Genomic DNA, 25,295 nt, shown 5'->3' with positions numbered 1-25,295 from the left:
CTCTACAAATTTTACCAAATGACCAGCATGCATATAAGAAATCCAGCTTTGTGAATTACTTAGGGGCAGCACTTGCCAGATGTTTGTTATTAACTCTGTTTACAAATGCGCGTTGTGTTATGAAAGACTACAGATTTTTGTACATGCTTGAATTACCGTTTTTCATCTTCCACTTGTACTCCAACAGAGTGGTATTCCCGTAGGCCTCTGCTTTCAGTATCAGAATCAGTTGCTGTTTCCACCTAGTTCAACACAAAAGATACATCTGCAGAGTGAGCACCAACAACTCAGCACTATTTCTACTTGCACTCATTCAAAATTAATTATATATTTCCGTTCTTACTGCTAAGAAACACCTAGCACAGTAAAATAAATGAAATAGGTGTTCAGCCTGGTATCGTTGTTTTGGTACTATGTTTTATAAAGCTTTGCACAAGTACTTCTGTTCTGCTATGTAATTCCCTATTTCAAACCTAAGCAGATGCAATTACTCAGTTCAGTGGAAGCAGTGAGTAAGCTTGGTCTGGAAGAGCTGTTCTTAGAATGAGGAATCCACAGGATAGCCCCTTTTTATATTATTATAAAACAGTCTCATTATAGTCCTTGATTTACAAAATAAAATAAAATCTCAAGTAGCCTGATAAACTTGCAAGTGATAAAAAGAAATGCTGCAATGAAATTTTATCGACAACTACATTGACAAATACAGAACCATTTAAATGATGTGAAGGATACAGCAGAATGCCATATGTCACTTTTTTTAATAACATGGTTCTGAAAATGCTATATCAAGCAAGTAATTTATGCACTTTTTATAGTATTCCCATCTGAAATACACTTACTGAAATATATTCACAGTAGTTTTCTTCATAACTGAGACCACATTGCTTTTGCAAGTTTCTGTGGGATTTTATGTAACACTCCCCACCACCACACCACCCCCAAGTCTTTGACACAGACATAGCGAGTGCTGCAGTATGCAAATTATACTGAATCAAGGGAGAGTTAGGAAAAAAGAGTAGAACTGGCTTTTCCTTTTGATTGATATTTTCACTGTTAAACCAAAAAAATAATATCAGCAACCAGTTTTTCAATACGTATACTCCATGTGTGAATTCAAAGAGTATATCCTATGATGAAGACAAGATAACTTTTCCCCTTGCAGCAGTCACAGGCACCTCTGGAAGGAGCCCAATGGCCTTTACAGTTGCCTCTTAGCTGTACAGACCTGATCCCACCAGGTTTCTGGAAGGATCCAGAGAGAAGGGGGAAGGAGGGTGCGAAGTGAATGTACATGTGGACTATACTTCTTGAAGAAGCCAGTTGCTGGTAACTTCTTTTTCCATCTTCAAGCCATAGCTCCATGTACATTTCTACGGAAGGGAATTCCAGCCAGTAATCAGTACACATTCATATTTACCTGGGTGTGGGTCTTGGAGAAGTTCATGAAAACAGCTAGTGCAGGAACCCTTTAGTAAATGTTAATGGCATGCTTGAACTGTACAGCGTAGCATCAGGCACAGGTTTGCCAAAAGCTCCAGATATCAGTGTGGCAACTGTCAGGAAAGACACATTTCCCAGTAATTCCCCTTATTCTGCATGAGGTCTAGGGAAAGCATGCGCTGCTGTCTGTTTCCACCTTGGCAGTTGCATGGAAGCTGGCTGTATTCACTTGGACGGGCAGCGCATTGAGAGAACTAAGATATCAGACTTGGTAACAGTCTCCAGGATTTGGTGTTGTCAGTATAAAAAGAAAGATCCCTCTTGATGTTGGCAGTGAAAAAAAGCCTCAACCACAGAGGTAGGCAGCTTGGGGAAAAAAAATCCCCACAACAACCAACCAAAAAACAGGCAAGCTGGTTTCCTAGTTAAGGTGGCTCTTGGCTGCAACATGGGTGAGAAGCTTAAGCTGTACTTGGAGGTCACCCTCTCCTGAAAGAACATTGCTATAAGTAGAACAGCCATAAGGTCCAGTTTCTTAGCGCAAGAGAGATCTATCAGGAAAGACACCCTTATTTATAGCACAGAAGTGTCCAAAAGAGTCTTGAATAATAAGTTCAAGTCTAAGTGAGGGACCAGGCACTCACCTAGCCCTTTCGGGGATGTGAGAAAAGCTGCATATAAAACATCTTCATTAGAGACAGGTGAGCAGAAATCAATTAACTGGGCCAAGAATGAGATACTCATCTAGCCTGTTGGGGGGGAGCAGAGAGGCAAGTTACACTTGACTACAGTGATGAGAGCTCAGGCAAATATGCATAGACATGTTTTGAAAAGCAAAGAACTTATTCTCAAGGGAGAACAGATGGTAGGTAGTGAATAAGAGCAGATAACACAAAATGCTTAGGCTGCGGCTCTTGGGTGTGCCTGTATGAGTGCTAGCAGGCAGCTGATGTCCGAGGTGGGGAAACATTTTCTGGAGGAAGTTTTTTGATGTTGAAATCCATAGCAACATCTGGAGTGGTCAGGAAGTCTAAACTGTTCCTAAGAGCTACGGTACTGGGCTTCATCCCCAAAGCAACCAGAGTCAGAATTAAAACACATAATTTAGGAACTTACTGAGTTTAAACTACAATAAATAGTGCCATCAAAGGGAATGTCTTCAACTAGGGATTTCATCTCCTACTGGAGATAAGAAAATTGGAAGATCTTGTTAAAGTTGCAGACCATGGCCTTCCAAGCCATATCTGATATATCATGTAACACCTGTGAAAAAGCCAGAGAAGTTATCTTGATCTCAGATAGAGTCACTATAAAGCACTTGTTGGAGGAAGCGAGTTACAAAGGAGACTCCCATTTCTGTTATTAAAGAACAGAAAGCACTTGGTAGTTTGGAAAGTGACACTGGAGGGATGCTTAAGACCATGATCTCAAAATCAAGATTTCTTCCTATGTTCAGAAGATGCAGGTAGTAGGTGATAGTGATATAGGAAATCCGATCTCCTGAGCATTTCCAGTCTACTGTCTTGGCAGTGAACAGGCAGGAGACAGGTAATTACCAGGGAATATTAGTGGATTTCATTGTGGCCTTACAGACTTAGCAAAGATAGTCAGATATCTGGTAGTGCTGATGTCAGGTTATGGGAACACTCAGTTTCATGCATTTTCCAAGAGGCCCTATGGAAAAGATGGGGAGGGACTCTTTATTAGGGAATATAGTGGTAGGACAAGGGGTAATGGTTTTAAACTGAGAAAGGGTAGATTTAGGTTAGATATTAGGAAGAAATTCTTTACCATGAAGGTGGTGAGGCACTGGAACAGGTTGCCCAGAGAGGCTGTGGCTGCCCCATCCCTGGAAGTGTTCAGGCCAGGTTGGATGGGGCCTTGAGCAACCTGGTCTAGTGGAAGGTGTCCCTGCCCATGGCAGGGGGGCTGGAACTAGATGATCTTTAAGGTCCCTTCCAACCCAAACCATTCTATGATTCTATTGTGTTCTACGATTCTATTGGACTGGGTCCAAGGAAAGGAGCAACATCATTACTTTCAGCTGTGGGATTGTTGATCAAGATCCTTGAACTTGTTCAGATGAACTGCAGCTGCAGATGATGGTGTCAGTGATGCAGGCATAGGCTCCACAGCATTACAAGCCTGAAGGTTTGACAAGGGCAAAGAGGTTTGTGCATGGCCAGGCTGACGAAGCTGAGCAGATGAGAACACAGGACTCATCAGGACCTTCTGCTCACTCACATGGCTCAGCATGGAGGGACAGGACATTGTGTGCCAGACCGGACCTGAGCCGAAGCCAGACAAAAGAAGCCAAGCTGACATCTTCCAACGTGTCAGTCTTTGCTTTCAGTTCCTTCTAAAGCACCGCACTTCTCTCATAGAGTGATATCCTGAGGATGGCCATTTCTACATCCTATCCTCCTTGGAACCTACTGAATGAGTGCTGGGGGATGAAGTGGAGGCCAGATTGCTAGACATGGGAATGGGCTAAGGAAGGTCAATGGTATCATACTTGCTGGGCTAACATACAGCTAGTAACACTGTGGAGGTGAGCAACGGTCAATGGACAGAGAAGAGATTTTTGCCTTCCATGAGGATGTCTCAGCAGCTCACACATAGGGCTGTTGGAAACATGATGGTCTAAAGCTATAAAAAAGGAAAGGTCCCTACGGAGAACATCAGTTTGGCCAATTAATGTTGTTGGAACAAAGCAGGCAGACTGGCAACACACACTTTTATTCCATATTGCGTATCAAAAGCATATCTGTTTTTGCCAACTACATTGTTTGGTTTAGTCACAGATAGCATGTCTTCTTTTGAACTGTTTCTCATGTGTGGAGGTAGATTTCCCTTTTATATTTTGGATGGGCTGGTATCTTTCAACTGATGCAACACATCAAGAAGAAGTCTTTTTCATCTACCTGCTTTCAAGTGCTTTCTTATTAGTATTTCAACTAGAAGTATATCCTGAATAATTTACCCAATATGCAATAAATGCAGGCATAAATGAAGTAATTTGCTTTAAAATTTTATTCAAAACAAAATTATCAGGAAAATGATGGCCCAGGTATCAAAATAAAAATTACATTAGTTACCTCTAAATATAAAGTCTTGCCAAATTATCCTTTCCTCCAGCTTGCCAAGGCTGACACTGACTAAATGACCTGATGATTGCCTTCATATTTTAATGCTTTCATTTCCTCACTGTGCCTTGTAACAGCAGGAGAATGCCAATTTTTTTGTGTGTGTGCGCGCAATCTAGGATTGCAAATATTGTAACAACCAACAAAAAAATAGATCTGGAAAATGGAGGCAAATGACAACACAACTAAAAGTGGGAAATAACAAAATGATTTGCACTCACAAAGAAACAAATGAACTAATAAATTGCATTTCTGAATGACAGGTATTATAAAGACTCCTGCCAGAAGACAGCAGGAAACTCTTTGGATTTAATCAGATTGGCCAGGCTAGATTCAAATGAGCAGAGGAGAAAAAGTAATATGTTCAGTTTGATTGTGTGGCTCCTGAAGCTTAAATAAGTCTTAATAAATCTGTTGTTATTCTCCATGATTCATTATTGTTTTAATACTTGCATGACTTCTAAAAGCCTTAATATTTGCAAATTGGCCCACAATCTCAGTAAAGCAAAATAATATGACAAATTATATGTTTATCTGGTTATGAGAGAGTCTCACACAGAAGAGGAAACAAAAAAATAGCCAGACACTGACCAAAAGCAGAAGAAGCGGAGTAGATCTAATATAGCAGGTCATCGTCCTCTCTCCTTGCAAACAAAGAACTAAAACTTCTTTCAAAATTTGGCACTTTATGCCATGAAAGATGTTGTTTTATGGGCTTATAGTATGCCTATAAGGCTTATAATGTTAATACTAAATGTAATGGTGCATTTTGAGATTATTTCTATCTTATTTGTCTTACCTTTCACAAAGGCATAACACTCCCCTCCACATTTTTTGCTGCCAGTACAAGGAGCAGACAATACTATCAATCCTCTCTGTGATCAGTCACTGCTGACCGATCCAGCCCAAAATTTGAAAACTAAGTATCAGATACTGGCATCTACTTGGTAATTAATGATCCACAAGTAAATTATACTTACACAAAATTATTTGAATAAATGCAAATCACTATTGCAAATAACTTGCTTGTTATAATCAATCTTGGTTTGTTTATAGGCACTCATTGTAGAAAAGGATGCATGAACTGACTAAATTATTCCTTCCAAGTATTTACTAAGCTTTTTTAGCTGATAATTTTAACCATTTAAAAGCAACCTTTATTTCTGTATTAAAGCATTATTCTGCTCTTAAACATAAGCACTGCAACATAATGTTGTAGTGTCCTAAAAATTCCAGTCTAAGCTTCTATGCATACTGTCTCTAAGGGAGGCTTGAAGTTAATATATTCAATGCATAGGAAAACAGATTTTAACCTGGTGTCTTTTGCTTCTTTCTTGTAAGCATCAGTAATAAGAGTCCTTCAGGCCACATTATCTCTCCCCATGCAACTTCACTGCCCTCAATGGGTTTTCACTGCTGGAACCGATTTGTTCTATAATTAGAATTTAATAATCTCTCTGATGATGCACAGGAAGGGAAATAATTCACCTTTCCTCTCTTGCATAGGCTTCTCAGTGATAACGAGTAAAAAAGGGAAGAAAACACTACATTTGACACCAGATCAAGTACATGTAATTGTGAATGCAGATAACCATTCTTAGGTACAGGGAGATCTCACTCATATGCAGTGACTTCAAAGTAGGAAAAATAATTCAAATAAAACTACAGTACTAACTGCTACTGCTTTCCTTAACTGATGGAATATTTTATCAGCCAAAAAACATATACTCTTTCAAAATAATTTTTAGAAACCCACCAAACTAAACCTACACTTTCATGCTTGAATGATTTTTTGTGCCTCACCACAGGGCTCCATCTTGTTACTCCAGTACTTCCCTACAGAACATCTGGACTACTCAAATACGTTATGTGGCACACTAAGTGCTAATTACCACAAGAATATCCTACCACGGGTTGAAAACTTCTGGTGGTCTTTTAAGAAAGCACTTTTTGCTAAAAATGCATGCCAGAGTTTAGAAACAGGATTCGTGTCAAGCTAACGTGAGATAGCAACACCAAAATAATGCACACAGCAGTGGTTGCTCATAACTTTTTTGGTGCATTTAATGCGAAGTGTCGAATTGTTCTGAACCAACAAATATTCTGCAAGGCAGCAATCTGTGTCTTCCCCACTTTGAATGGTTCATTATGTTAGATGGCAGTTAAGAAAAGGAGCAAGAGTAATTTGTGAAAAGAGTAAAAATTAGATGGCTTTAAAAGTACCATAGCTTTGTTTCAACTACAATTCCAACTGCTAAGCTTTTTGACAAGTGAGGAGGTCAAAATGCAGGCACTGGCTGGGAACTCTGCTAACCAGCTAAGCCTGTGAATTCTGATTCATCTCTCTTTCTCTGTCTCTCAACTCTAAAGGCCAGGTTATAGCCTCTGTACCATGGAAGCGTTATCAAAACTTTCACCGACTTCTGCAGGCCAAGGACTTCACACGCTTCTCCCACAAAAGCCGAGTCTGACAGTGATTTTAAGAGGAGAATGAATAATGCTTACCTCTAAAACTTGGATCACTTATGATCCAAAGACCAGTGTAATCACTGCGAATATTTCTCTTGATTGCTATGTATACACTGAAGTAGAGCACTGACAAGGATGGTATAACCTAAACTATACAAAGAAAATGTAAATGCTCATCCAAGTAGAGTATGCCATGTGGGTACAAAATGCTTTGCCTTAAAGGGGAATTCCAGTTTGAGACTGCAGTGTTTCTTGAACAAAGTTTTTACAATACGATGTTAATAATTTAATTAAATATATATATAAATATTATGTAGAAGATCCCCTTTTGACACAAAAAATTAAGCAGGTGAGTTATTGCACTAATCCTCCTGAACACAGCTTTTGATTTATAAGAACTATTTGTTTAATGAAGATTATGGAGATCAAAAAAGCCCGAGATATTTTGAAGCATGCTCTCCTGACAATAAATGAAGATGACAGAGTCCATTCTCTATGCTACAATTAGTGCTCTTCTCCAAAAATACCCTCATGAATCAGCCTCCACACTCACAACATTTGTTTCCATCTCTTCTAATTCCGGGGTTTCTGTTCATTTTGAGATGCCTTGATGTCTTTTAAATAGAGAGGAAACAAAGGACTGCATGTTTTGAAATACTTGAAATAAATAAGGAGCAACTTCTTGACATGTTTTCTCATGTATTTTACAATCCAAATGCTTTTAATACGAAATGGTTTACAACTAGAGCAGTTTTTGAATGTTAATCATTCACATATATACAAGGGTGTGTAAAAGAGCAAGGAAGATCCCTGAAAATATATTAGCAATAACCTTGCTCTTGACTTAGTGGTTGTTTTACTCTAGACAATCTCTACCCTCCATTTTAATCCAAATACTTTGATTAGTCTTCTTTCGTCATGACAGAAGACAGACATGAAGACTATAGCTTAGTAGCTACTTTACTGGAATACTGAACTTTTATTCTTTTATATATATATATATTTTCTTATGAATGCTGACTAAATTTTTAATCTCAGAATCAGTATTTTGCAATTTGTTTGAATTTAGGAATCAACATTTTTTTCCAGTGCCAACTGATACATCTGACAATATTCCTCTTGATTTAAATATGACAGTGAAAAAAACCCAACCCACCCAACAGCTATTTTCTGGAAAAGCTTTGTTTCTGAAGCTTTTTTTGTTCAAAATTCCGATCTGGGACAGGGCTAACATAGCGTGAGATGGGTTACCGTATCTGTGCTGTTCTCTGTCCCTGCAGACGGGGTGCTACTGCTCTTCATAGTAAGTCTGATGCTCCCCTAAGAGCTCGGGCTCCCCGTGCATGAGAATACCAATCCTATGGCACGTGCCTGGTACGCCAGGACTTTTGAAAAGGACTTCTATTCTTTACATGTACGCTACACAAATCATGTATACTCAAAGACATGGGAGCCCTACGCGGGGTCCACACTAGTTCCACATGCAGAAGCATCGCTGGTCATTCTTTATCTTCGCGCCTCTCTGCTCCTGTATGAAGCTCTGTTGGCAAGCATTCTCACGCCAATGTGTTAAAGGAACGAAACATTAAAAAAATGCACAAATTAACCATCCTGATAGCAAATTAATTAATGCAAATAAATGCAAATTCAATGCATTACCCTGGCATGGCATGCTAATGAGAAAACAAGTCATTTAGTCAATCAAGGAAATATGCAAATAAAAACCATCCTTTTCTAAGGTGCTTTGATGCAGAAGTCTAAAAGAAATTAAATACTTCGACTGTATTTTGGGGGCATAAATTACTATTTATGTAGTTTGCAATAAGAATATTCCACCCTCTGTTTTTATTCCTTATAAACCTGGCAACAGAAATACAAGAAAATCCATTTTCAGCTTAGAAATGCTGCAGGAAGGTATTTTTCACACTAATGTGAAGTTTGAAACTTACTGCAGAAAAAACCTCAAACAACTAAAATGTGCTCTCAGGATACTGTGTTGAGGGTAATTTTGCAGTTTCAACCTTATCTAATGCCAAATGGTACAACCAAGCAGTTTGTACTTCTCAAAAGATAACAAACAGCTCATCCTTCCAAGACCTGCTGTTGCAAACAGTATTTGCCTTTTTCAGTGTGTACACTTGAGGACCGCTATTATGGGCCAAGCATCACATGACAAGTTGCTACAGAAGATCCGCTGCCTCCATGGAAATCATTGCACAGATGTTTTTGTGGATTATAAACACATATTATTAAACACACCAGATACCAAGAAGGGTCAGAGCCCAGTGAAAAGTACTGGTCATCACCTGCAGTAAGAAACAGGATCAAGTGATGTAATCAAAGTTTCAGAATTAATTGCTGAAATACCAGGACTGACTGAAGCAAGACACTAACATTGTTAAATACCACTGTGCACAGCTGCTGTAAAGAAGAGATAAGAACAACACTAGATACTATTCCTTTCTGAAGAGTAACTTTCAGGTTAGGGGCTAAAAGGTACCAAAAATTACTTGCTGCTCCTTTGAGCTTTCCACCGTTATCTGTTAAGCCCCTTCTCTGAACAGTTTAGGATACACTAATTACTTTGTAAAACATTTGAAAAGTAGCCATCTGAATATTTTACCATTGCTGTTAAATTACATTCTACTCTTCTGCATCTAAAGAAGCAGAAGCAAATACTTTTGTGTCGAGAAATGGACAAGCAGCTTGCTGGCAAAGCCTATGCCTTCCCATTAGTCTAATACGTTGTGGAACAGCAAAATTATACCACGCTAAGGTGTTAAACTGCGAAGTTAAATCAGTAGCTGTGACATGCTTAACCCAAATACTTTTCTCTGGTTGTATTTTGAAATTAATGGAAATGGAATTACTACTTTTAAAAGAAAATAATACACTTCCTAGTAGATGAACAGTCACTCACTGGGCTTTGTTACATGGACTATTACCTTCTCAAGCTCTATGTTGCTGTCTCCACGATACCTGTAACTATGGCAAAATACACGGCATTTCCTCTCTAGTTGGTCTGGCCAGAGGAGAGATTTTTAAGAACAGAAGTGAACCTAGTGATGTAAAAGGGAATATTTACATACTTAAAAATTATATATGTGTCTAAGTAACAGCAGAACAGAAGCCTAAATTTTCCTCTACTCCTGTGTCTCAAAGGGCTTTGCATTCTTTGCAAGTTCAACTTTCCGATTTTTATTAGTACTTGGTATTTCCTAGAGATTTAAACAAATGGCCATTGCTATCTATAGAGCTTCCCATTTAGTAGAAGGAATAGAGTTCAGAATTTGCATTTGGAATCGTCTTATTTCATTCACCTGAAATAACACAATGTAACTGAGGTTTCCACAGCCTGACAGACATTTTGTCAGGCAAAATAAACATTCCATTTTTTTGTGGAAAAATGGAGGAATGCTCAAAGTCTGTGCTTATTAACATTATTTCATTACTCGCCATCTATAATTATGCTGTATCTACACGAGCACATTTCTTTCTCTGCCTTGGTACTTTCTTCCCAGCACAACTAAAGGGCGGGGGGGGGGCTTTTTTAGGTCGAATAACTTGAAGATCCAGCAGCATTACACATTTTCCAAGGTCAAAAGAGAAAGATAATGGAAAAAATAGTCAAGCATTTTAAAGCTGGTGTAATTCTATAAAAAGGACTGTGAATTCATGGAGGGAAGGAGATGAACATGCTGTTCACCTGTAGCTCTGCAGTATAATTTTCATATCAAGTGTTAATGACAGGGAACCTCCCTAGAGATTTATTCATTCATTTTCTTCCAGGTACAGCATATTAGCCGAAGACTTTTCTGCACAGCCACGTTGCCATGATGTGAATTACAATTAACGCTAAGCAGCCAGGGGTTGTTTGTTAGATTATTAGAGCCAGTGAAGCTGAATGACTCATTCTATGCTATTTACAGAAAGAAGGCAAGCAATTCATCACAGAGCAGATGTTAATGATAGGCTACCTGGATCCCTATAGAGGAACGTCGACTCTTAAGAAACTCCTCTGCCTTTGTCACTAAAATGGCCTTGTCGCTGGTTCGTATCGAGGTGCTCTGGCTCTCGGACGCGTGGCGTTGCGCAGCCGCGGTTTCCAAGGCGAGATTCATGGCCTTGTTACTGTCCAAGCTGTCGGTGGAGTTGTACATCCCTCGCCCGTCCTGCGGCCACGGGGAAATCCTCTGAGTCCGGCTGTCGTGATATGCGTCCTGGGTGGATTCTGTGCTGCTCTGTGCTGTGACTGAGATCAGTGGCTTGGAAGTGGTACGAGGGGGTACCGGTGGTGGTGTTTTTTTGTAACTGGTGTAAGTTACAGCTACGGAAAGAATTAAAAAAAAAAAAAAGAAAAAAAAAAAGAAAAACAGAAATCGAGATTAATCTGATGGCAACTTCACAACAGAAATCACCTTAACATTAAGATTATGCTAATGAAGATGGTGCAACATAGCGCTCTTTGTGAACCTCACTATTAGCTGAAAGTGTCTCTCAGAGTCAGACGGGTATCCACAGCAACATTTTGTTTCAACCAGCAAGCAAGGGGAGGAAATCGGAGTCCCAGATTACAGTGAAGATGACAGAGGGTTAGTGAGGATTTGTGTGTGTTAAGACTTGTGCTGGGTAGGTACACACTGGGGCTTCTGAGGTTGTTTCCACATGGGGTAAAGCTGATAACAGAAATAAAGGAAGATTTTTTTTTTTTTTCTCTTGTTATCATCTGAACTGTGGGCTCTCAGTGTATTAAGAAAGTAGCATCAATATACTGGAACAAAATATTATTCAGAAACGTCTACTTTACAGTATGTCACACGTTAACCTTTAAAAATACTTCCAGGTTGTACTGGCTGGAATTAGGCAAGACTGGCTACTTACACAAGAAGCATATGTTTTAAAATATCCACAATACAGTGAATAAAAGGAAATTCCAGGCACTCAAAAACTGTTACAATATATGCAAAGCTACTAGATACTTGGACAACAAGCAAAAACTACAAGTAATACCAAAAGCACTGACTTTTTATCTATTATCCTGCAGTAAACCTTAAATCCTTAGAACACACACTGAAGGAGGATATACTTAAATGCAGAGAATATGGAAATATAAATGTAAAAATGGGTCTAAAACACTGGGAGAACTGGATATACATAAGCAGAACTAAGAGTTTTGGTCTGATGAGCCGAGCAGGTTTGAGGCTGGTTTAACATAGATTCTGTCTTGCAGCAAAAGGCTGAGTAAAACACCCAAGCAAGCTCTACAGATGCAGAATTGTGCCCATACTGCTTCCTTACAAAATTTTAGAGATTTCATAGAGATAGATATTTAGTCATTAATATCACACAGCTGAATTGTCTAATTGTCTAAGCCCACTACACTTTTTAGGTACTAATAAGAGCATTTCTGTTATGGAATTGTTTTTTCCCCCAAAGCACGTATCATCATAATTCATAAAATTAGCAACTGACACAAAAATGCATCATAATATAGCTTTCTGTACTCCTGTACAGGAAAATCAAGTCCAATTCATTTCTTGTATAGTTGCAGGAAGATAAAGAAAATTATTGTGTTTTCCCATATCAATAATGCAGAAATAGCAAAATGCATACATGCAAAGACCAGGAGAACGGTTTGCCCTTTTCTGGTGTTGTTAAATGCATTGGACATTGCAACAGTGACTCAGGAAACCTTGGAATTGGGGTTACTTGAGTCCAAAAAGGATTCTACAAGAGTTCCTCTTCCCGTTATACAAATATGGGCTGATGAGCAATGGTCAGAAAAAGGGCCTCTCCCGTCGTGCTTTTTGATATGAGGTTATGTTGCAGCTCCCTGGAGAGAAGAGACCAGTTTAGGAATTTGCTCATACCTGGGACTGCTGAGCCTGTAGCGCCAGGCTAGCCTATGGGAAAAGTGAGCCCAGAGAAAAAACTACTGTTAAATTTTGATTTTTGGTAATAATAAATATAAGGGTGATCATAAATAAAAGAAAGTGAGGCAGAGCTAGAAAGTGAAAACCTTCATTTGAAGCACGTTTTGAATTACTACTGATGCTGCTCAATTTTGGTAGAGATTTAAGGAGAGTCTTGCTCTGAGCTAAATTGCTCTAACAGAGTGAAACATGTGGAAACATGCTCTTCAGATTCTGAGACTGTGTGCTTTTTTTGAAGTGCTGTTTTGTTGTCCTATCACCAATCTTATCTCCTGTCAGTTTTGTAACCAGCAGTTAAGAAGAAAGAAAAACCCAACATTTTTCAGACGCTTTAGGGAATACAGAAAGTTCACGAAAGAAGGGAGAGGCTGCAAAGCTTGGAAATTAAGACAGTGTCTTATAAGCTCAAGCAGTGGCTCCAGGGAATGTTTCCACTAAGGGAGTTGCCATAATACTGCTCCCCCACCTTTCGCCCTGCAAATGTAGGTGCAAGTGTTCAAAGTGCTGGGAAGCATTAGAAATAGAGACAATAGGGTGAAACAGGGTGAGTGAAATCCAGAAGAGGAAGCTATTTTTACCTGTAACATAAGTCAGGTTATCACTGTTATAACTAATTTACTGTTTTTTACCGTCTGTCTTCCTGCAAAAGAATAGCAGTGAATAATGAAACATCTGGTAAATGTGATAATGAAACATCACAAGCAAGTATATCCCTACTACTCAGGCAGCAGATCAGTTCTTGGTCTAATGAATATAAATGTTAAACTTCTGTTGCAACCCTTCATAGCTAACTTAATCTTCATTTACATTTCTAAAACTGAAAAATTCTCCTTGTGGCAAAACCAAAACAGTCACTTGCTTTTTTTTTTTTTTTTGCTTTTTTTTTTTTTTCCCCTAGGATTGAATATTTTATTCTGGAAATGTCTGATTGTTTCGGTGGAGTGACATGTCTTAAAGCCACCAAGTATTACAGTTACTGCAGTATGCTGGCAAGCATTTGATCATGAGCTCTGAACAGGAATTAAAAAAACCACAGATGTTCAACAAGGAGAAGAAAACAGGAGAAAGACGGAAAGTTCATGAGAAACTGGCTACATATATACAGTGAAATATGGCAGGAAGAAATCCGATTAACTTCTAAGCTACAGTCACAGAGATCAAATATTGAGCAGGGAATAAAAAAATCCATCTCTACACAGTTAATGAGTTCATATCTGGAACAACAGTTTCAGAGCCACAGAAATCTGGGACTAATTGGAGACTGTAACAAAATCAGGTAAGAGGATGGAGGCGTGAATTTGTGAGGCAAATCTTGCCACCCAATTCTATTTGCTTTAATCACTCAAGCGGTTCTAGTGAAGTAAATGGGATAACTTAGATGAATAATGTGACCAAGACTTGTCTTAGATAAACTTGGTATGTGTTGTTGACTTAAGAGATGACTACATAATAGATTAGGGGCTTGTTAAATGAGAAAAGGAACCCTGTAATCCATAGTTTACTGTTCATGCTTAGGTCTCTGATAAATAAGTATTGGCTTAAGGTCTGAACCAGGAAGTTTTATGTCACTTTCAAATTTTTTTTCCATTAATTATTACATCTGTGAATGTTCCTGTTATCAGCAGTAATGTCTTTTTCTATCAGTCGTGTCTAATTCTCGGCCCTAGCAGTCGTACATACCACGTATTATATACGGGAAGAAACGTTGCCTTTTTCTAACAGAAAACGAACTTCCTTTTCATTTATGATCCCCTTCTTATGCTAATGGACAGGAGCTCCTGTCAGCTTTGCATCATTTGCTGCTTTACAAATTTTATTGGCCTTAGTGGTTATTAGCTCAAAGTAAGCATGTAAAACCTCCTCAGCGCTGCTTCATATCTTCCCCATTTTTTGATCTATCATTCTACAAACTCCAGAGCTGTGGTAGGTAGGTTTTGCCATCCCCGCGGGGAGGGCTGGTGCTGGGTACCCAGCGCTGGCCAAGGACAGCGCCCAAGTAACTCCATCCAGTACGACTTTAGACTGATTTAAGTCGCGGGCTTCAGCAAAATCAGAGATGTGGTTCGTGTTTTGACCTATAAAACGTCAATCCTGCAGAATGTTCTGTTGTTTCTGTGGCTCACAGAAGATGACCAAAGATTTCTGATTTCTTTAGTTTTTGGAGTAGTTTTAGTGTGCCGGGCCCTCCTGATTATTTCTCGCCCCAGTCCTGCTGCTGAGCAATGAGACTCAAGCAAAGTAAAAGCAACAGCCTTCTGCCATGCTGTTAATCAACTTGTAAAATCTATAGCTGCTCTGAAATGCAAAGAAAAAGAAAGTAGATGGCACAAGCGGTAAATATATCTTTTTAATGTTTAAATTAAACACAGAAGGAATTATGAAAAAGAAGCTAAAATTTTCCTTCCAGTTGTATTCAAAGGCTATCTTAATATAGAAAGCTGAATTTATTTTTTGCCTTTTTTAATAAAGCAGGAAAAATATTTTTTTTTGCTTATAAGATACAGTCTCTCTCCATCTGTTAGCTTACGATCATCAACCAAAAATTACGAAAATGGGAAAAACCTGTTCTAATCCTAAACTGTATGGGTATTTCAGACTTCCATTCAGATCAAAGTATTAACTGTTCAGGTACTTGCCCCACGTCAACATAAACATGTGCAATCGGCTCCACTGGATTTTCCTTTAAGGAAGGACATTGTTCAAGAAATGGAGAGAAGACAAAATGGTTCTGTGCTTCATAGTGGGCTAGACTAAACAATGATGAAAAACAGGTATAAATTGTTTAGGAGAAAGGAGCAGGTAGCAATGCAGCATAACATGCATTAATTTGTCACTCGGGTAGGAAAAAGTGTAACACATCAATTCGGTTTTGTAAGGATCATTGCCTTTATGTAAAGACTGCAGTGCCCATTTATGCCAGCTCCAGTTATCTTCTCCTAACACATGACTTACTTACATTTGACACCTTAACTGCCAGATGACCCCCACATGTACAAGATGGCCTATCAGGGCTGAATTGGCCCAGAGGTGGCTACAAGTGACCTGTTCCGTAAACCGCATTAATTTCTCTTATGTGCTTTGTGATCCTGGCTGGGAAGCACCAGTCAGAACCAGAGTATCAGGCATTATGGCGATACTGCAGAGTAACCAGGAAGACAATCCCAGCACTGGAGAACTGGCAATTTGATGGTTTGAACACATACAGTAGAAATCCAAGGAAAGTTTCCTGATAATTCATAACTAACAGGATTTTTTTTTATTTAATTGATATGCCTGGAAGAATATCCCTCTTAATCTACACTGCATTTGACTAAACTTGCTTAAGGTTACTGTTGTTACAGCCATAGAAATGTCAGTTACTCTGCCCATACTGCAGGGCCAACACAGTTCGTCCTAGAAATAAAATGACTAAAATAATTCAATTTAGGTAAAACTTCAGGTTGTCCATAGAGATTCACAAGACAAAAGGCAGAAGGAGAGACGTGATATATTTGATGGAATATCAGTGGCCGTAGGTGACATTCAGAACACCTTGCAAAAGGCAGCCTTTTAATAAATCACTGCTGTTGGTCCATTTGCAAGATAGAGTCACCTGAGGGGTTTTCACAAATCAATATACCCACTAAGCACTTAGTCAAAATAACATTACTTAGGCTGAGATCACAAAGTTAACTGGATGATGAATTTACATGGAAGCACCATCAATTAAAGGCAACGGTTGTCCCTTATGACACACAGCAGGAGTAAACTGGATTTTCTGTTTTGTACGGAGGTTTATTCAGAAGGAGGATAATGACTCTGCGGGGAGCAGGGAGCTGCCCTGGAGGCAGAGCTCCCGGGGGCATGTTGCCGCAGGCAGGCAGGGCTTCTCTGAGGGACCACAGGACCGAGAGAAACACGGTGCAGACTCCCACGCTGACGCTAGATCTTCCGCTTTGCACAGGGATGGTGAATGCTAGTGCTGAAACCATTTCAGAAGAGGAAAAAGAGACCTTCTCATAATGAAAGGCCACAATTAAATCCAATCCTGTATAAAAAGGGTACTCAGTTATTGGTATAGTCTTTTGACCATCATGAAAACTGTTCTAGCCAAGGGTTTTTACGGTCCCAGCTAACATGGCTGTCCTTGAAATGCCCTGAAATCTCTTCACTACGCTCCATCATGGTCATCAGGACCTCTGAGCTACTCTTAAAATAAAAATGTATGGATGGATGCATAACAGTTACTACTCAAAACAAAGAACGATGGACATTAAAAGACCATTAAGAAATCAAAGAGGACTTCTGAGAAAAAAAATCTCAGCCACTAAAAGTCTTTATTTCCCACAAAAAGAATGAACTCTGATGATTTTTCTAGCAAGCCATGGATGTCAAAAATAAGAATACAAGTCCCTTTTTAAAAGACAGGATGCTGGACACATCTTTTTATATATGCCTCTTGCCAACTTCCATTATACTCTGGTCTCCAATGCCAAACATAGTTAAAAGGAGACTGTAGTGTCAAACAGGCCAGTTTAATTTTTACAAAGAAAATCTGGCTTTTTGTAAAGTAAAATTCTGAAATGTTAGAAAGGGGTTTCCTGCTTGGATCAGTAATACCTTTAAAGTTCATTCATAAAAAGATGATTTAGAAATGCTTAGATTTGACACGTGTAGCCTCTGGCTACTCAATTAAGAAAAAGTGATCAGCTAGAATGAGGGGAAAAGGTTAAGGTAAATTACTCTGTTTGGATCCAATCTGCCGTTTTCGATGTGTGCCATCAGTGGCCACCTCAAAGACCTACACCAGTGATTTGGGGGTCTACTTTTTCTTTTTAATACTGGAGTAGTATGTGCTCAGGCTCTGCACAGAAAAAAAATGTTTTGCTCCATTACCTGACCATAGGCAGTGCTAACTGAATGTAAATGCAAGTCCTTCAAAGTACTTCTCAAACACACCTACTCTGCACTTAAATTGAAACATTAGCTGTACGTGAGTGTAGGGCAGGTGAGGAAGACATGTCACATTCTCATACAGTCCGGGCTTCTCCAGCCTTTTCTTTGCTGCTCCCTGGATAGGTCCACACCTTTGCTTGCTGCTCTGCTAGTGAAAGATCCTGTCATTTCTGAGGGCTTTCTCCATTTATAAGGTAATGAGAGCAGTTTTTTGAACTGTAATGATATTCAAACCTTGAAAAATAGTCATTAAAACCAGTCATACTGTGCTTGAAATTCAAGACAGAATTTTGTTTTAAATTAAGTTAATTATTTTAATCGAATCTTGGATCGATTTCCCTCAAACACAATCAGAGAGATACTTTAACTATTAACCTATCTTCCTGCGTCTTCCCTTTTCTCATTCAGCCCTCCCCAATGAATCTTAGCCAGTAAAGGGACCAGGCAGTTTCTCAGTAGAGAGAGAATCTTTTTGAGCTTGGATATCCGTGAAAAGAACCCTGCTTCTTGCTTTCCAGATTAAGCAGTAAGAAACAGTGATATATTCACAGTGATATTTTTGTGTGAGATTTTCTTGGAAAGACTGCTTACACCCAAATGAGTTTTATCAGCACAGTTTATATGACGGGCTGCATTTTATTTAAACTTCATAACCCAAAGCATTGTCTGGGTGGTAGGTATCTATAACTTCTTAACCCTTTTTCCTGATGGGTCATTTTATATGTATTATGTTTAGGTAAAGCTGGATGTTTGTTACACCCTAAAGTCAGATGTTAATTGATAGTCTCATGTTGCCGTAGTCCATGGGGGCAAAACTCTGCATTTATCCTCTGCCAGTTTTTTAAGTAAGGTCTTTTAGTAACAGTGAATTATATCATACCTTCAAGACAGTATTTGAGATCTATACGTGGGAATCCATCTCACCCCACATTAGTCACTTAAAAAACAGTCATCCAAGTCTAAGGTAGTTGTCTGATCTCTTTTAGAATTACTGGGAGAAAAATAAGCAATACTGTGGGCAATTCTCACCCATCTTAGATGCTTATTTTACCAGGAAATGAATCATCCTACACAGGTGCCTACTTTTCTCCATCAACCGTAAAGAGAATCAAGGACAACCAGCTCAGATCAGGACATCTACTTTTGAGATGCCTAAAGGGGTGAGAGAAACTCTAGCCAAAAGCTCTGTCCCTGTGACAGCACTGGTAGCACTCTGGTATGCACCGGGACATAACCTCTCCTGTCTTCTGTTACCTGTGTTCATTGGAAAGGTGGGAGCTTCATCTCCTCTGCTTCACATCCCCTGTGAGCTGGTTGTTGAAGCAAGCCTGCGTGGAATTTGCCTGCATTAATGACCGAGTCCTAATTTCCTGCTCTTGAGCCTTTCTGCTGGAGCTCCTACATAACAGCTAGCAATAGCTTGGCCCAAGGTCCCTTCGCAGCTCCACAGAAGTATTAAAAGCAAACCCTCTGTATTTCTGTAGTTTTTAAACTGATTGCACAGTTTTAGGCACTGGACTAGACCATGCTGTTAATCCCACTGAAGTTGTTGATATTGAAGTCAGTGGAATCAGACCAATTCACACAAACTCAGGATCTGGACCATTATCATAACATATTATTGACATAGGCAAGATTTGTGCCTTTTACATACAACTTTTTAAAAGAGTTTTTTTGAAATAGCATGTCACTGAGACACTGCTGTCATTTAAGTCCCATAAAAAATGCTATTTTTTAAGCAGCATCTGTTTTTGACATCTCTCTGCTAAACATAATCTATATAGCACTTGTGAAAAAAGACTGAAATCATTAGCATGACACATAACCTCAATCAAAATTTACTGGGGTAAGGCAAAATTACTGGCTGAGTTGTTTTTTCTAAAAAATATCTGTGTGTGCATCAGGTTAGACTCAGTATTCAGAGTAGATCCTTCTAGGCTTAAGTTCTGCACATCTATCTGATTTTGTACAGGAAACTAACAATTATGTGGGAATGTGACCACTAAATTTGGAAAAAGCTGGGGTCTAAGTACACACTACGATCTCCCAGGAGGAGAACAGTATAAAAGGAATTGCTGTAATCAAGTCATTTGGTGCGTAAGTTGTTACCTCTATATTGAGGAAACTTAGGTCTGTAGGCAGGCCATGTTACGTAAACGATAAAATCTGTTTTGACAGTGTAATTAATGTTAGTCTCAAAACAGAAATGCAAATCAAACAAGGCATCAAGATCAGAAACTGTAAGCCTTTGCCAAAGTTAAAAGAGATGTGGGCAACACAAACCTCATGGATTGCTGATGGACTAGTTACAAAGGGTTCTATTTTAGCTCTGTTAATTAGCGAGAAATTATAGCCTAACCAGCATCCTGTAGATGGCAAGGCAAAGAGCTGACAGCTGTTTTGCTCTTCTAAACAGTTCCTATGTGCCTCTAAAATACTGAAGTTGCATTAAAAAACACCACCTCAGTTTTTTGGTTGCAGGAAGGAAAAATGTACCTTTGACTATGCTCTATTTCAAATTTTACAGAATGTATGTGCGGCTTTGCAGGAACACAGATTGCATTTGTCACATCATCAAAACGGTAAGAGACAAAGAGAAAAAAGAGCTCCAAAAGCTAAGAGTCACTCTTACTGGGCTACTCTTTTCACATTGAAATAAAACAGAAAATTTGAAAATGTTTTTCGGTAGAATCAAACCAATATTGCTGTAATTCTGTACTTAAAAAATCTCTTCTTGACCTCCCACATACCCTTATCACCTAAGTCAAATAATTTCCATCAGCCTCCTAAACCCACTCACAGACATATTATGTAGGCTTATCATTGGTTTTGTTTGTACATTTTCTATTCTCGTTCTTACAGTAACTATGTGCAGCTTGTGATTTTCGTTAACTTGCAGTAAGGAATTCCAAACTGAATAGGACAAGAAAAACAGTTTCCTCAGTTAATCTTAAGGAAGTGTTGCACAATGGAATAATTTTAACAGTGTATTATGATAATGGTCCTACATTAAAGAATTTAAATGATTGCAAAATATTTTAATTAAAGAGAATTTAATACCTTTAAATCATTCTTTTAATCCACAGAGAGCTACAGGTCCGGACACAGTCTCAGAGTGCACTTTTGAGATTGGTAATGGTACAGGCAGTAGTCAAATCAAGAAATCATTTTACCCAAGGTGCAGATGGAGTCAGTATCAGTGTCAAAACCAGCGCTCAGAAAGCTACTTGCAGGCTGCCAGCCCTACATTTAGGTGCAGTAAATGATGAGCTCTCTCTGAGCTCTCATCTCTTTTGAGCTCTCAACCCTGTAAGTCAGAGCATGGCGCTCTCAGTTACCCTTGTCTTCAGTGGGTAATCTTTGGTTTCATCCTATAATGAAATTTGAATAGGCCTGACTTTTGCCTCAGATTTATAAAAGTTAGCTTGGTGTACTATGCTATCATTGTAGACAATTTTTATAGGCAACAGAGAGAAATAGGGACGTCCAGAGGACAAATTCCTTCATAACAGATACCAGTCCTAAGGGAGATAAATCACATTTAGTTGACTATAATAGGACATTAATGTGACTGCCTTTGACACCTACATTTTAGATATACATATTAGGTGAGATGAATTTTTATGACTGAATTTTTTATGGTGGTTTTTTTTTTTGATTGGAGAAGGAGACAAAAAGTGGAAATATATGTATTTTTTTGGACTCAGAATTATCCCAAAAGGTAAAGAAATGAATGTAAAACTCATGACTCATTGATACGTCCTTGATATTATCTTTGAATTAATCTGAATTTATTATCATGGGAACTTAGACAACTAGTTGGCACGAAAGCATCTATGTTTAGATGATTTGATCTGGAGGCAAATCCCAGAACCTTCAAGTAACCTGTCTGGCCAAAGGCTAATTCTGTCTGGTTATGCCCTAAGAATGTCACCAATTCTGGCATTTTTATTTTCTCTGATCCTCTGGAAAAAATCTTTCAAGTATGTTTTAAGTATCAGGTTTACCAACTGTCCTTCTAGCGTAGATCTGAGTCTAAATAAAATTCCTGAAACAGAAATGGAGACTTAAGTACAAGCTTATCTTGATGAAACTCCATTTCAGGGAAGTGAAAATAGAGGTTGGGAGCTGCTGAGAGGCTGGCAGAGATGTGCAAGCATCCCAAGAGGGTTTTTATATTAACAAAAGAGAGCATTTGCTGGAATTAAAACTAAAGGTAACTATAAAAGTTTTTCTCCTACTTCTGTGCCTCTCCACTGAAACAGATATGGCTTTATTTAAAGAGTGAAGAACTTGCTTTGTCTCTACCTTCAGATGCCTCTGTTGTTGGGAAGGATTTGGGTGGCAGCTGCCCACTAGCATTCTGTTCTCCTGGAAAAGGCAATTTTGCAAGTTAGAAATAATGTCCCTCGGGAAAAGTACATTTGTGAGTGGCGAGCATTAATCAAAATGTCCTTGCCATGAGGCAGAACAGTAGCAAAAGCACCTGAACTTGCCTCCTTAAATGCCTGATAATACATTTTTTTGGAAAGAGATTTACTAGCCAATGGACATTCTGGAAATGGAAGGGTCCCTATGGAAGCGAGACCTGACCTGCTGTAAAGGAGTTTATTGTTATTTTGAAGTGCAGATCTCTTTCCTCACACATACCCTCTATTGGCCCCTGTGCCTTTGCCGGGACCCACAGGAGAGGAGCTCCCCTGTGGCTGCACATGCTGGTTTTTGGAAGAATTCTTTTTGTTGTAAAGAAGCTAGAGCTGAACAGAGCTCACCCCCCTGTTGCACTGAAAGCATAACAAAGCTAAGGGGCAATTTGTTAGCAAGCAAAATTGGTTCAATTTCAAGAGTTATGCTCAGTTACATTAACTGATGGACTGAGGCCCTGATGGATGAAATATTACACACGAGCTAGTAAAAATTAGTGTCAGAATGCAATTAAAATGATGTCTGTATACCCAGCACAGCAAGCATTGTAGTTCCAGTGCACATGTCATCATTATGGCTCCTGACGTATATATGCCTTCAACAAAAACCAGGACTGAATACATGCAGAGCCTCTGAGAAGGCTCCTTAGAGGTTTTTTTCATTCACAGAGGAACACAGAAGGAGAAGCACTGGCAGGAGAGGGGTCCTGCCTTCTTTTTTACTACAAGCACAAGGAAGCACGATGAACTGGTGCTTCCAGGCTCACCCACCCTGCGAGCTTCCCCCAGCTGCACAGACCCACCTGAGGACAAAACCCTCTGGCAACCTCAGGCTAAATAGCTGGGCTGAGATTTACCACTGTTAGCTTCTATCATGTCAGGAAGGCTTCAAACACTGAACAGTGAATCATCTTCCTTGCATGATTTTTTTTTTCTTTCTTATACATTCGTCCCCCCCAACCCCATGTATCATACAGGAAACAAAGGTGAGAAAACTCTGTGAAAACTGATCCCACAGAACAGCTTTGAAGCCAAATTCTGCCAGGGGAGGGAGCATGGGTGTTCTTTTTAATAAAGAAAGAACCAGCTGTCTGGCAAATCTAATAGGTTACGGAGGAATTATGTCAAGCACAGAACAGCAGGAGCAAGGAAGAAACACTCATTACACATTTTTTTAAACTAACCATAGATTGAAGGCAGCGACTTCATTTTTTATCTTTGCCTCTGCAGATCATCTGTACCAAGGAGAATGAAAATTATGAAAAGCTGCTGGCTACTGCTCCAACTGTTTTCATGCCTCATCAGCCTGAAGAGGCCAGGCGGCCAGGCAGCCCCAATTTGCACAGCCTTACTCCATCTCAGGGAATCCCAGACTTATGAACAGTTGCAATGGCCCCTTGGCCATCCTCTGTTGAACTCCTCGAACCAAAGGGCTTGTGTCACCTTCATCCCAGTGACTCCCTGGGCCACTTCCACCACGCAGAGCTGCTATTAAACAGCAGTGTCAGCATAGCAGCAGAACTTCAATATATTTAAAAGAATTAAAGACTAATTATTCCCCCCAGATACACCCAGAGCAATGAAAATGATGTGTGCGTATCCAAGTGTAGAACTGGGCTCATCGTTTAGTTAGTATAAGATTTATTCTCACAGTATAGGCGCACAAGTTGGCACAGCATCAAAGCATTAACTCGGGATCCCCAAGTGCTCCCACAGATATATGGTATGTTTCCTGCAGGGAGTCAGAGTGCCAGATAATTCCATGGAGCCCCAACAGTAATTAAGCAAAGTCAACAGGCAAATTATAATTGAGAAAACAGCCTTCTATATCTTATTTGGGCTTCAGGTTTTGTGGTTTTAAACATACCTGTTGTGGATACCACTGCTAGCTATTACTTAGCAATGGATACCAGTAAAAACCTCTAAGACTCAACATCTATTTCTAAAGAAAGAACACAAGTTGTGGAGATGTTACTTCATGCATAGGTTTTCCCCTGTTTGGCTGGGTTTTCCTAGCCATAGTGCCTTGTATTAAGAAGATCCAAGCAGCCACCTGGATGAAGTATCTCATTCTTGAGGAAATAAAAGAAAATCATGCATTTATTGATCATAAAACATTTTTCTTTTAGGAATTTAGGTGTGTGTTTTTCCAGTTTTTATATTTATATACATTTATATAATCCCCTCTGAGGCTTCTCTTCTCCAGGCTGAACAGTCCCAGCTCTCTTATCCTTTCCTCATGGGAGAAATGCTCGAGACCCTTTGTCGTCTTAGTGATCCTTCACTGAACTCCACTAGCTCCATATGTAATAGCACCATGACTTAAACATTTGCCTGCCCTTGGTATCCTCATATCTTTGAAAAAAAAAAAACAACCCCAAACCCCAAAGAATAACTAATGTCTTTAGTGTTCAGACAGCAACCAGAGAATCAGGTTTTTTTGGTGTCTGCAGGGGTAGCTGTGCTATGGAACAGTACAACTTCTTGATGAAATATCATATTCTCATGCTTTAATGTTTGTAGGTACATGACCATGCAATCTGTTTACTAGCAATGAGAGTTTTGTGGCTAAATATCAAACATGTGCTCTAAACATTCACCCTACGTAGCCCCTTCTTTAAAAAATGGAAAGCTGAAAATAGCTTTAAGTCAGGAGAAAGGAAATCTGCAATTCCTCAGGCATTCTGAGTAATCCTATGAGCTGTAATTGAAAACTCCCTCATGCAATGTGACCTTGTTTGAATTAATTGGGTTTGGAATTAGTGCTCAATAGTTCAGTAAATGTGGAATTCTCTGAAGTTTACTCATTGCCAAGCAGAGTCCTACTGGCTGAGAAAAGTAAAATGGACAAAAGACAGTTCCCCACTTCTCACCTTTTTCAGTGGACTCTTTGGTAAGCATGAGTTTAGTAGAGCTACCTACTACAAATTCGATAAAAGGAGGTG

General features: G+C 39.3%; 1 protein-coding gene across 5 annotated transcripts in view; it reads right to left on the bottom strand.

Annotated features, from left to right (window-relative positions):
* Nucleotides 1–25,295, bottom strand: part of DLGAP2 (DLG associated protein 2) — a 482,669-nt gene that overhangs the window by 24,594 nt on the left and 432,780 nt on the right. For all 5 annotated transcript variants that reach the window (XM_030037650.2, XM_030037651.2, XM_030037654.2 and 2 more), the window contains 2 exons: nt 11,036–11,385; nt 157–242 (listed from right to left, as the gene is read on the bottom strand). In XM_030037650.2, coding sequence (XP_029893510.1) covers nt 157–242; nt 11,036–11,385 — 436 coding nt within the window. The remainder of the gene's footprint in view (nt 1–156; nt 243–11,035; nt 11,386–25,295) is intronic.

This window comes from Aquila chrysaetos, chromosome 15 (genome assembly GCF_900496995.4).
Source record: "Aquila chrysaetos chrysaetos chromosome 15, bAquChr1.4, whole genome shotgun sequence".
Classification (NCBI taxonomy): domain Eukaryota; kingdom Metazoa; phylum Chordata; class Aves; order Accipitriformes; family Accipitridae; genus Aquila; species Aquila chrysaetos.
The sequence above is the reverse complement of the archived record's forward strand: the minus strand, read 5'-3'. Positions and strand labels throughout refer to the sequence as shown.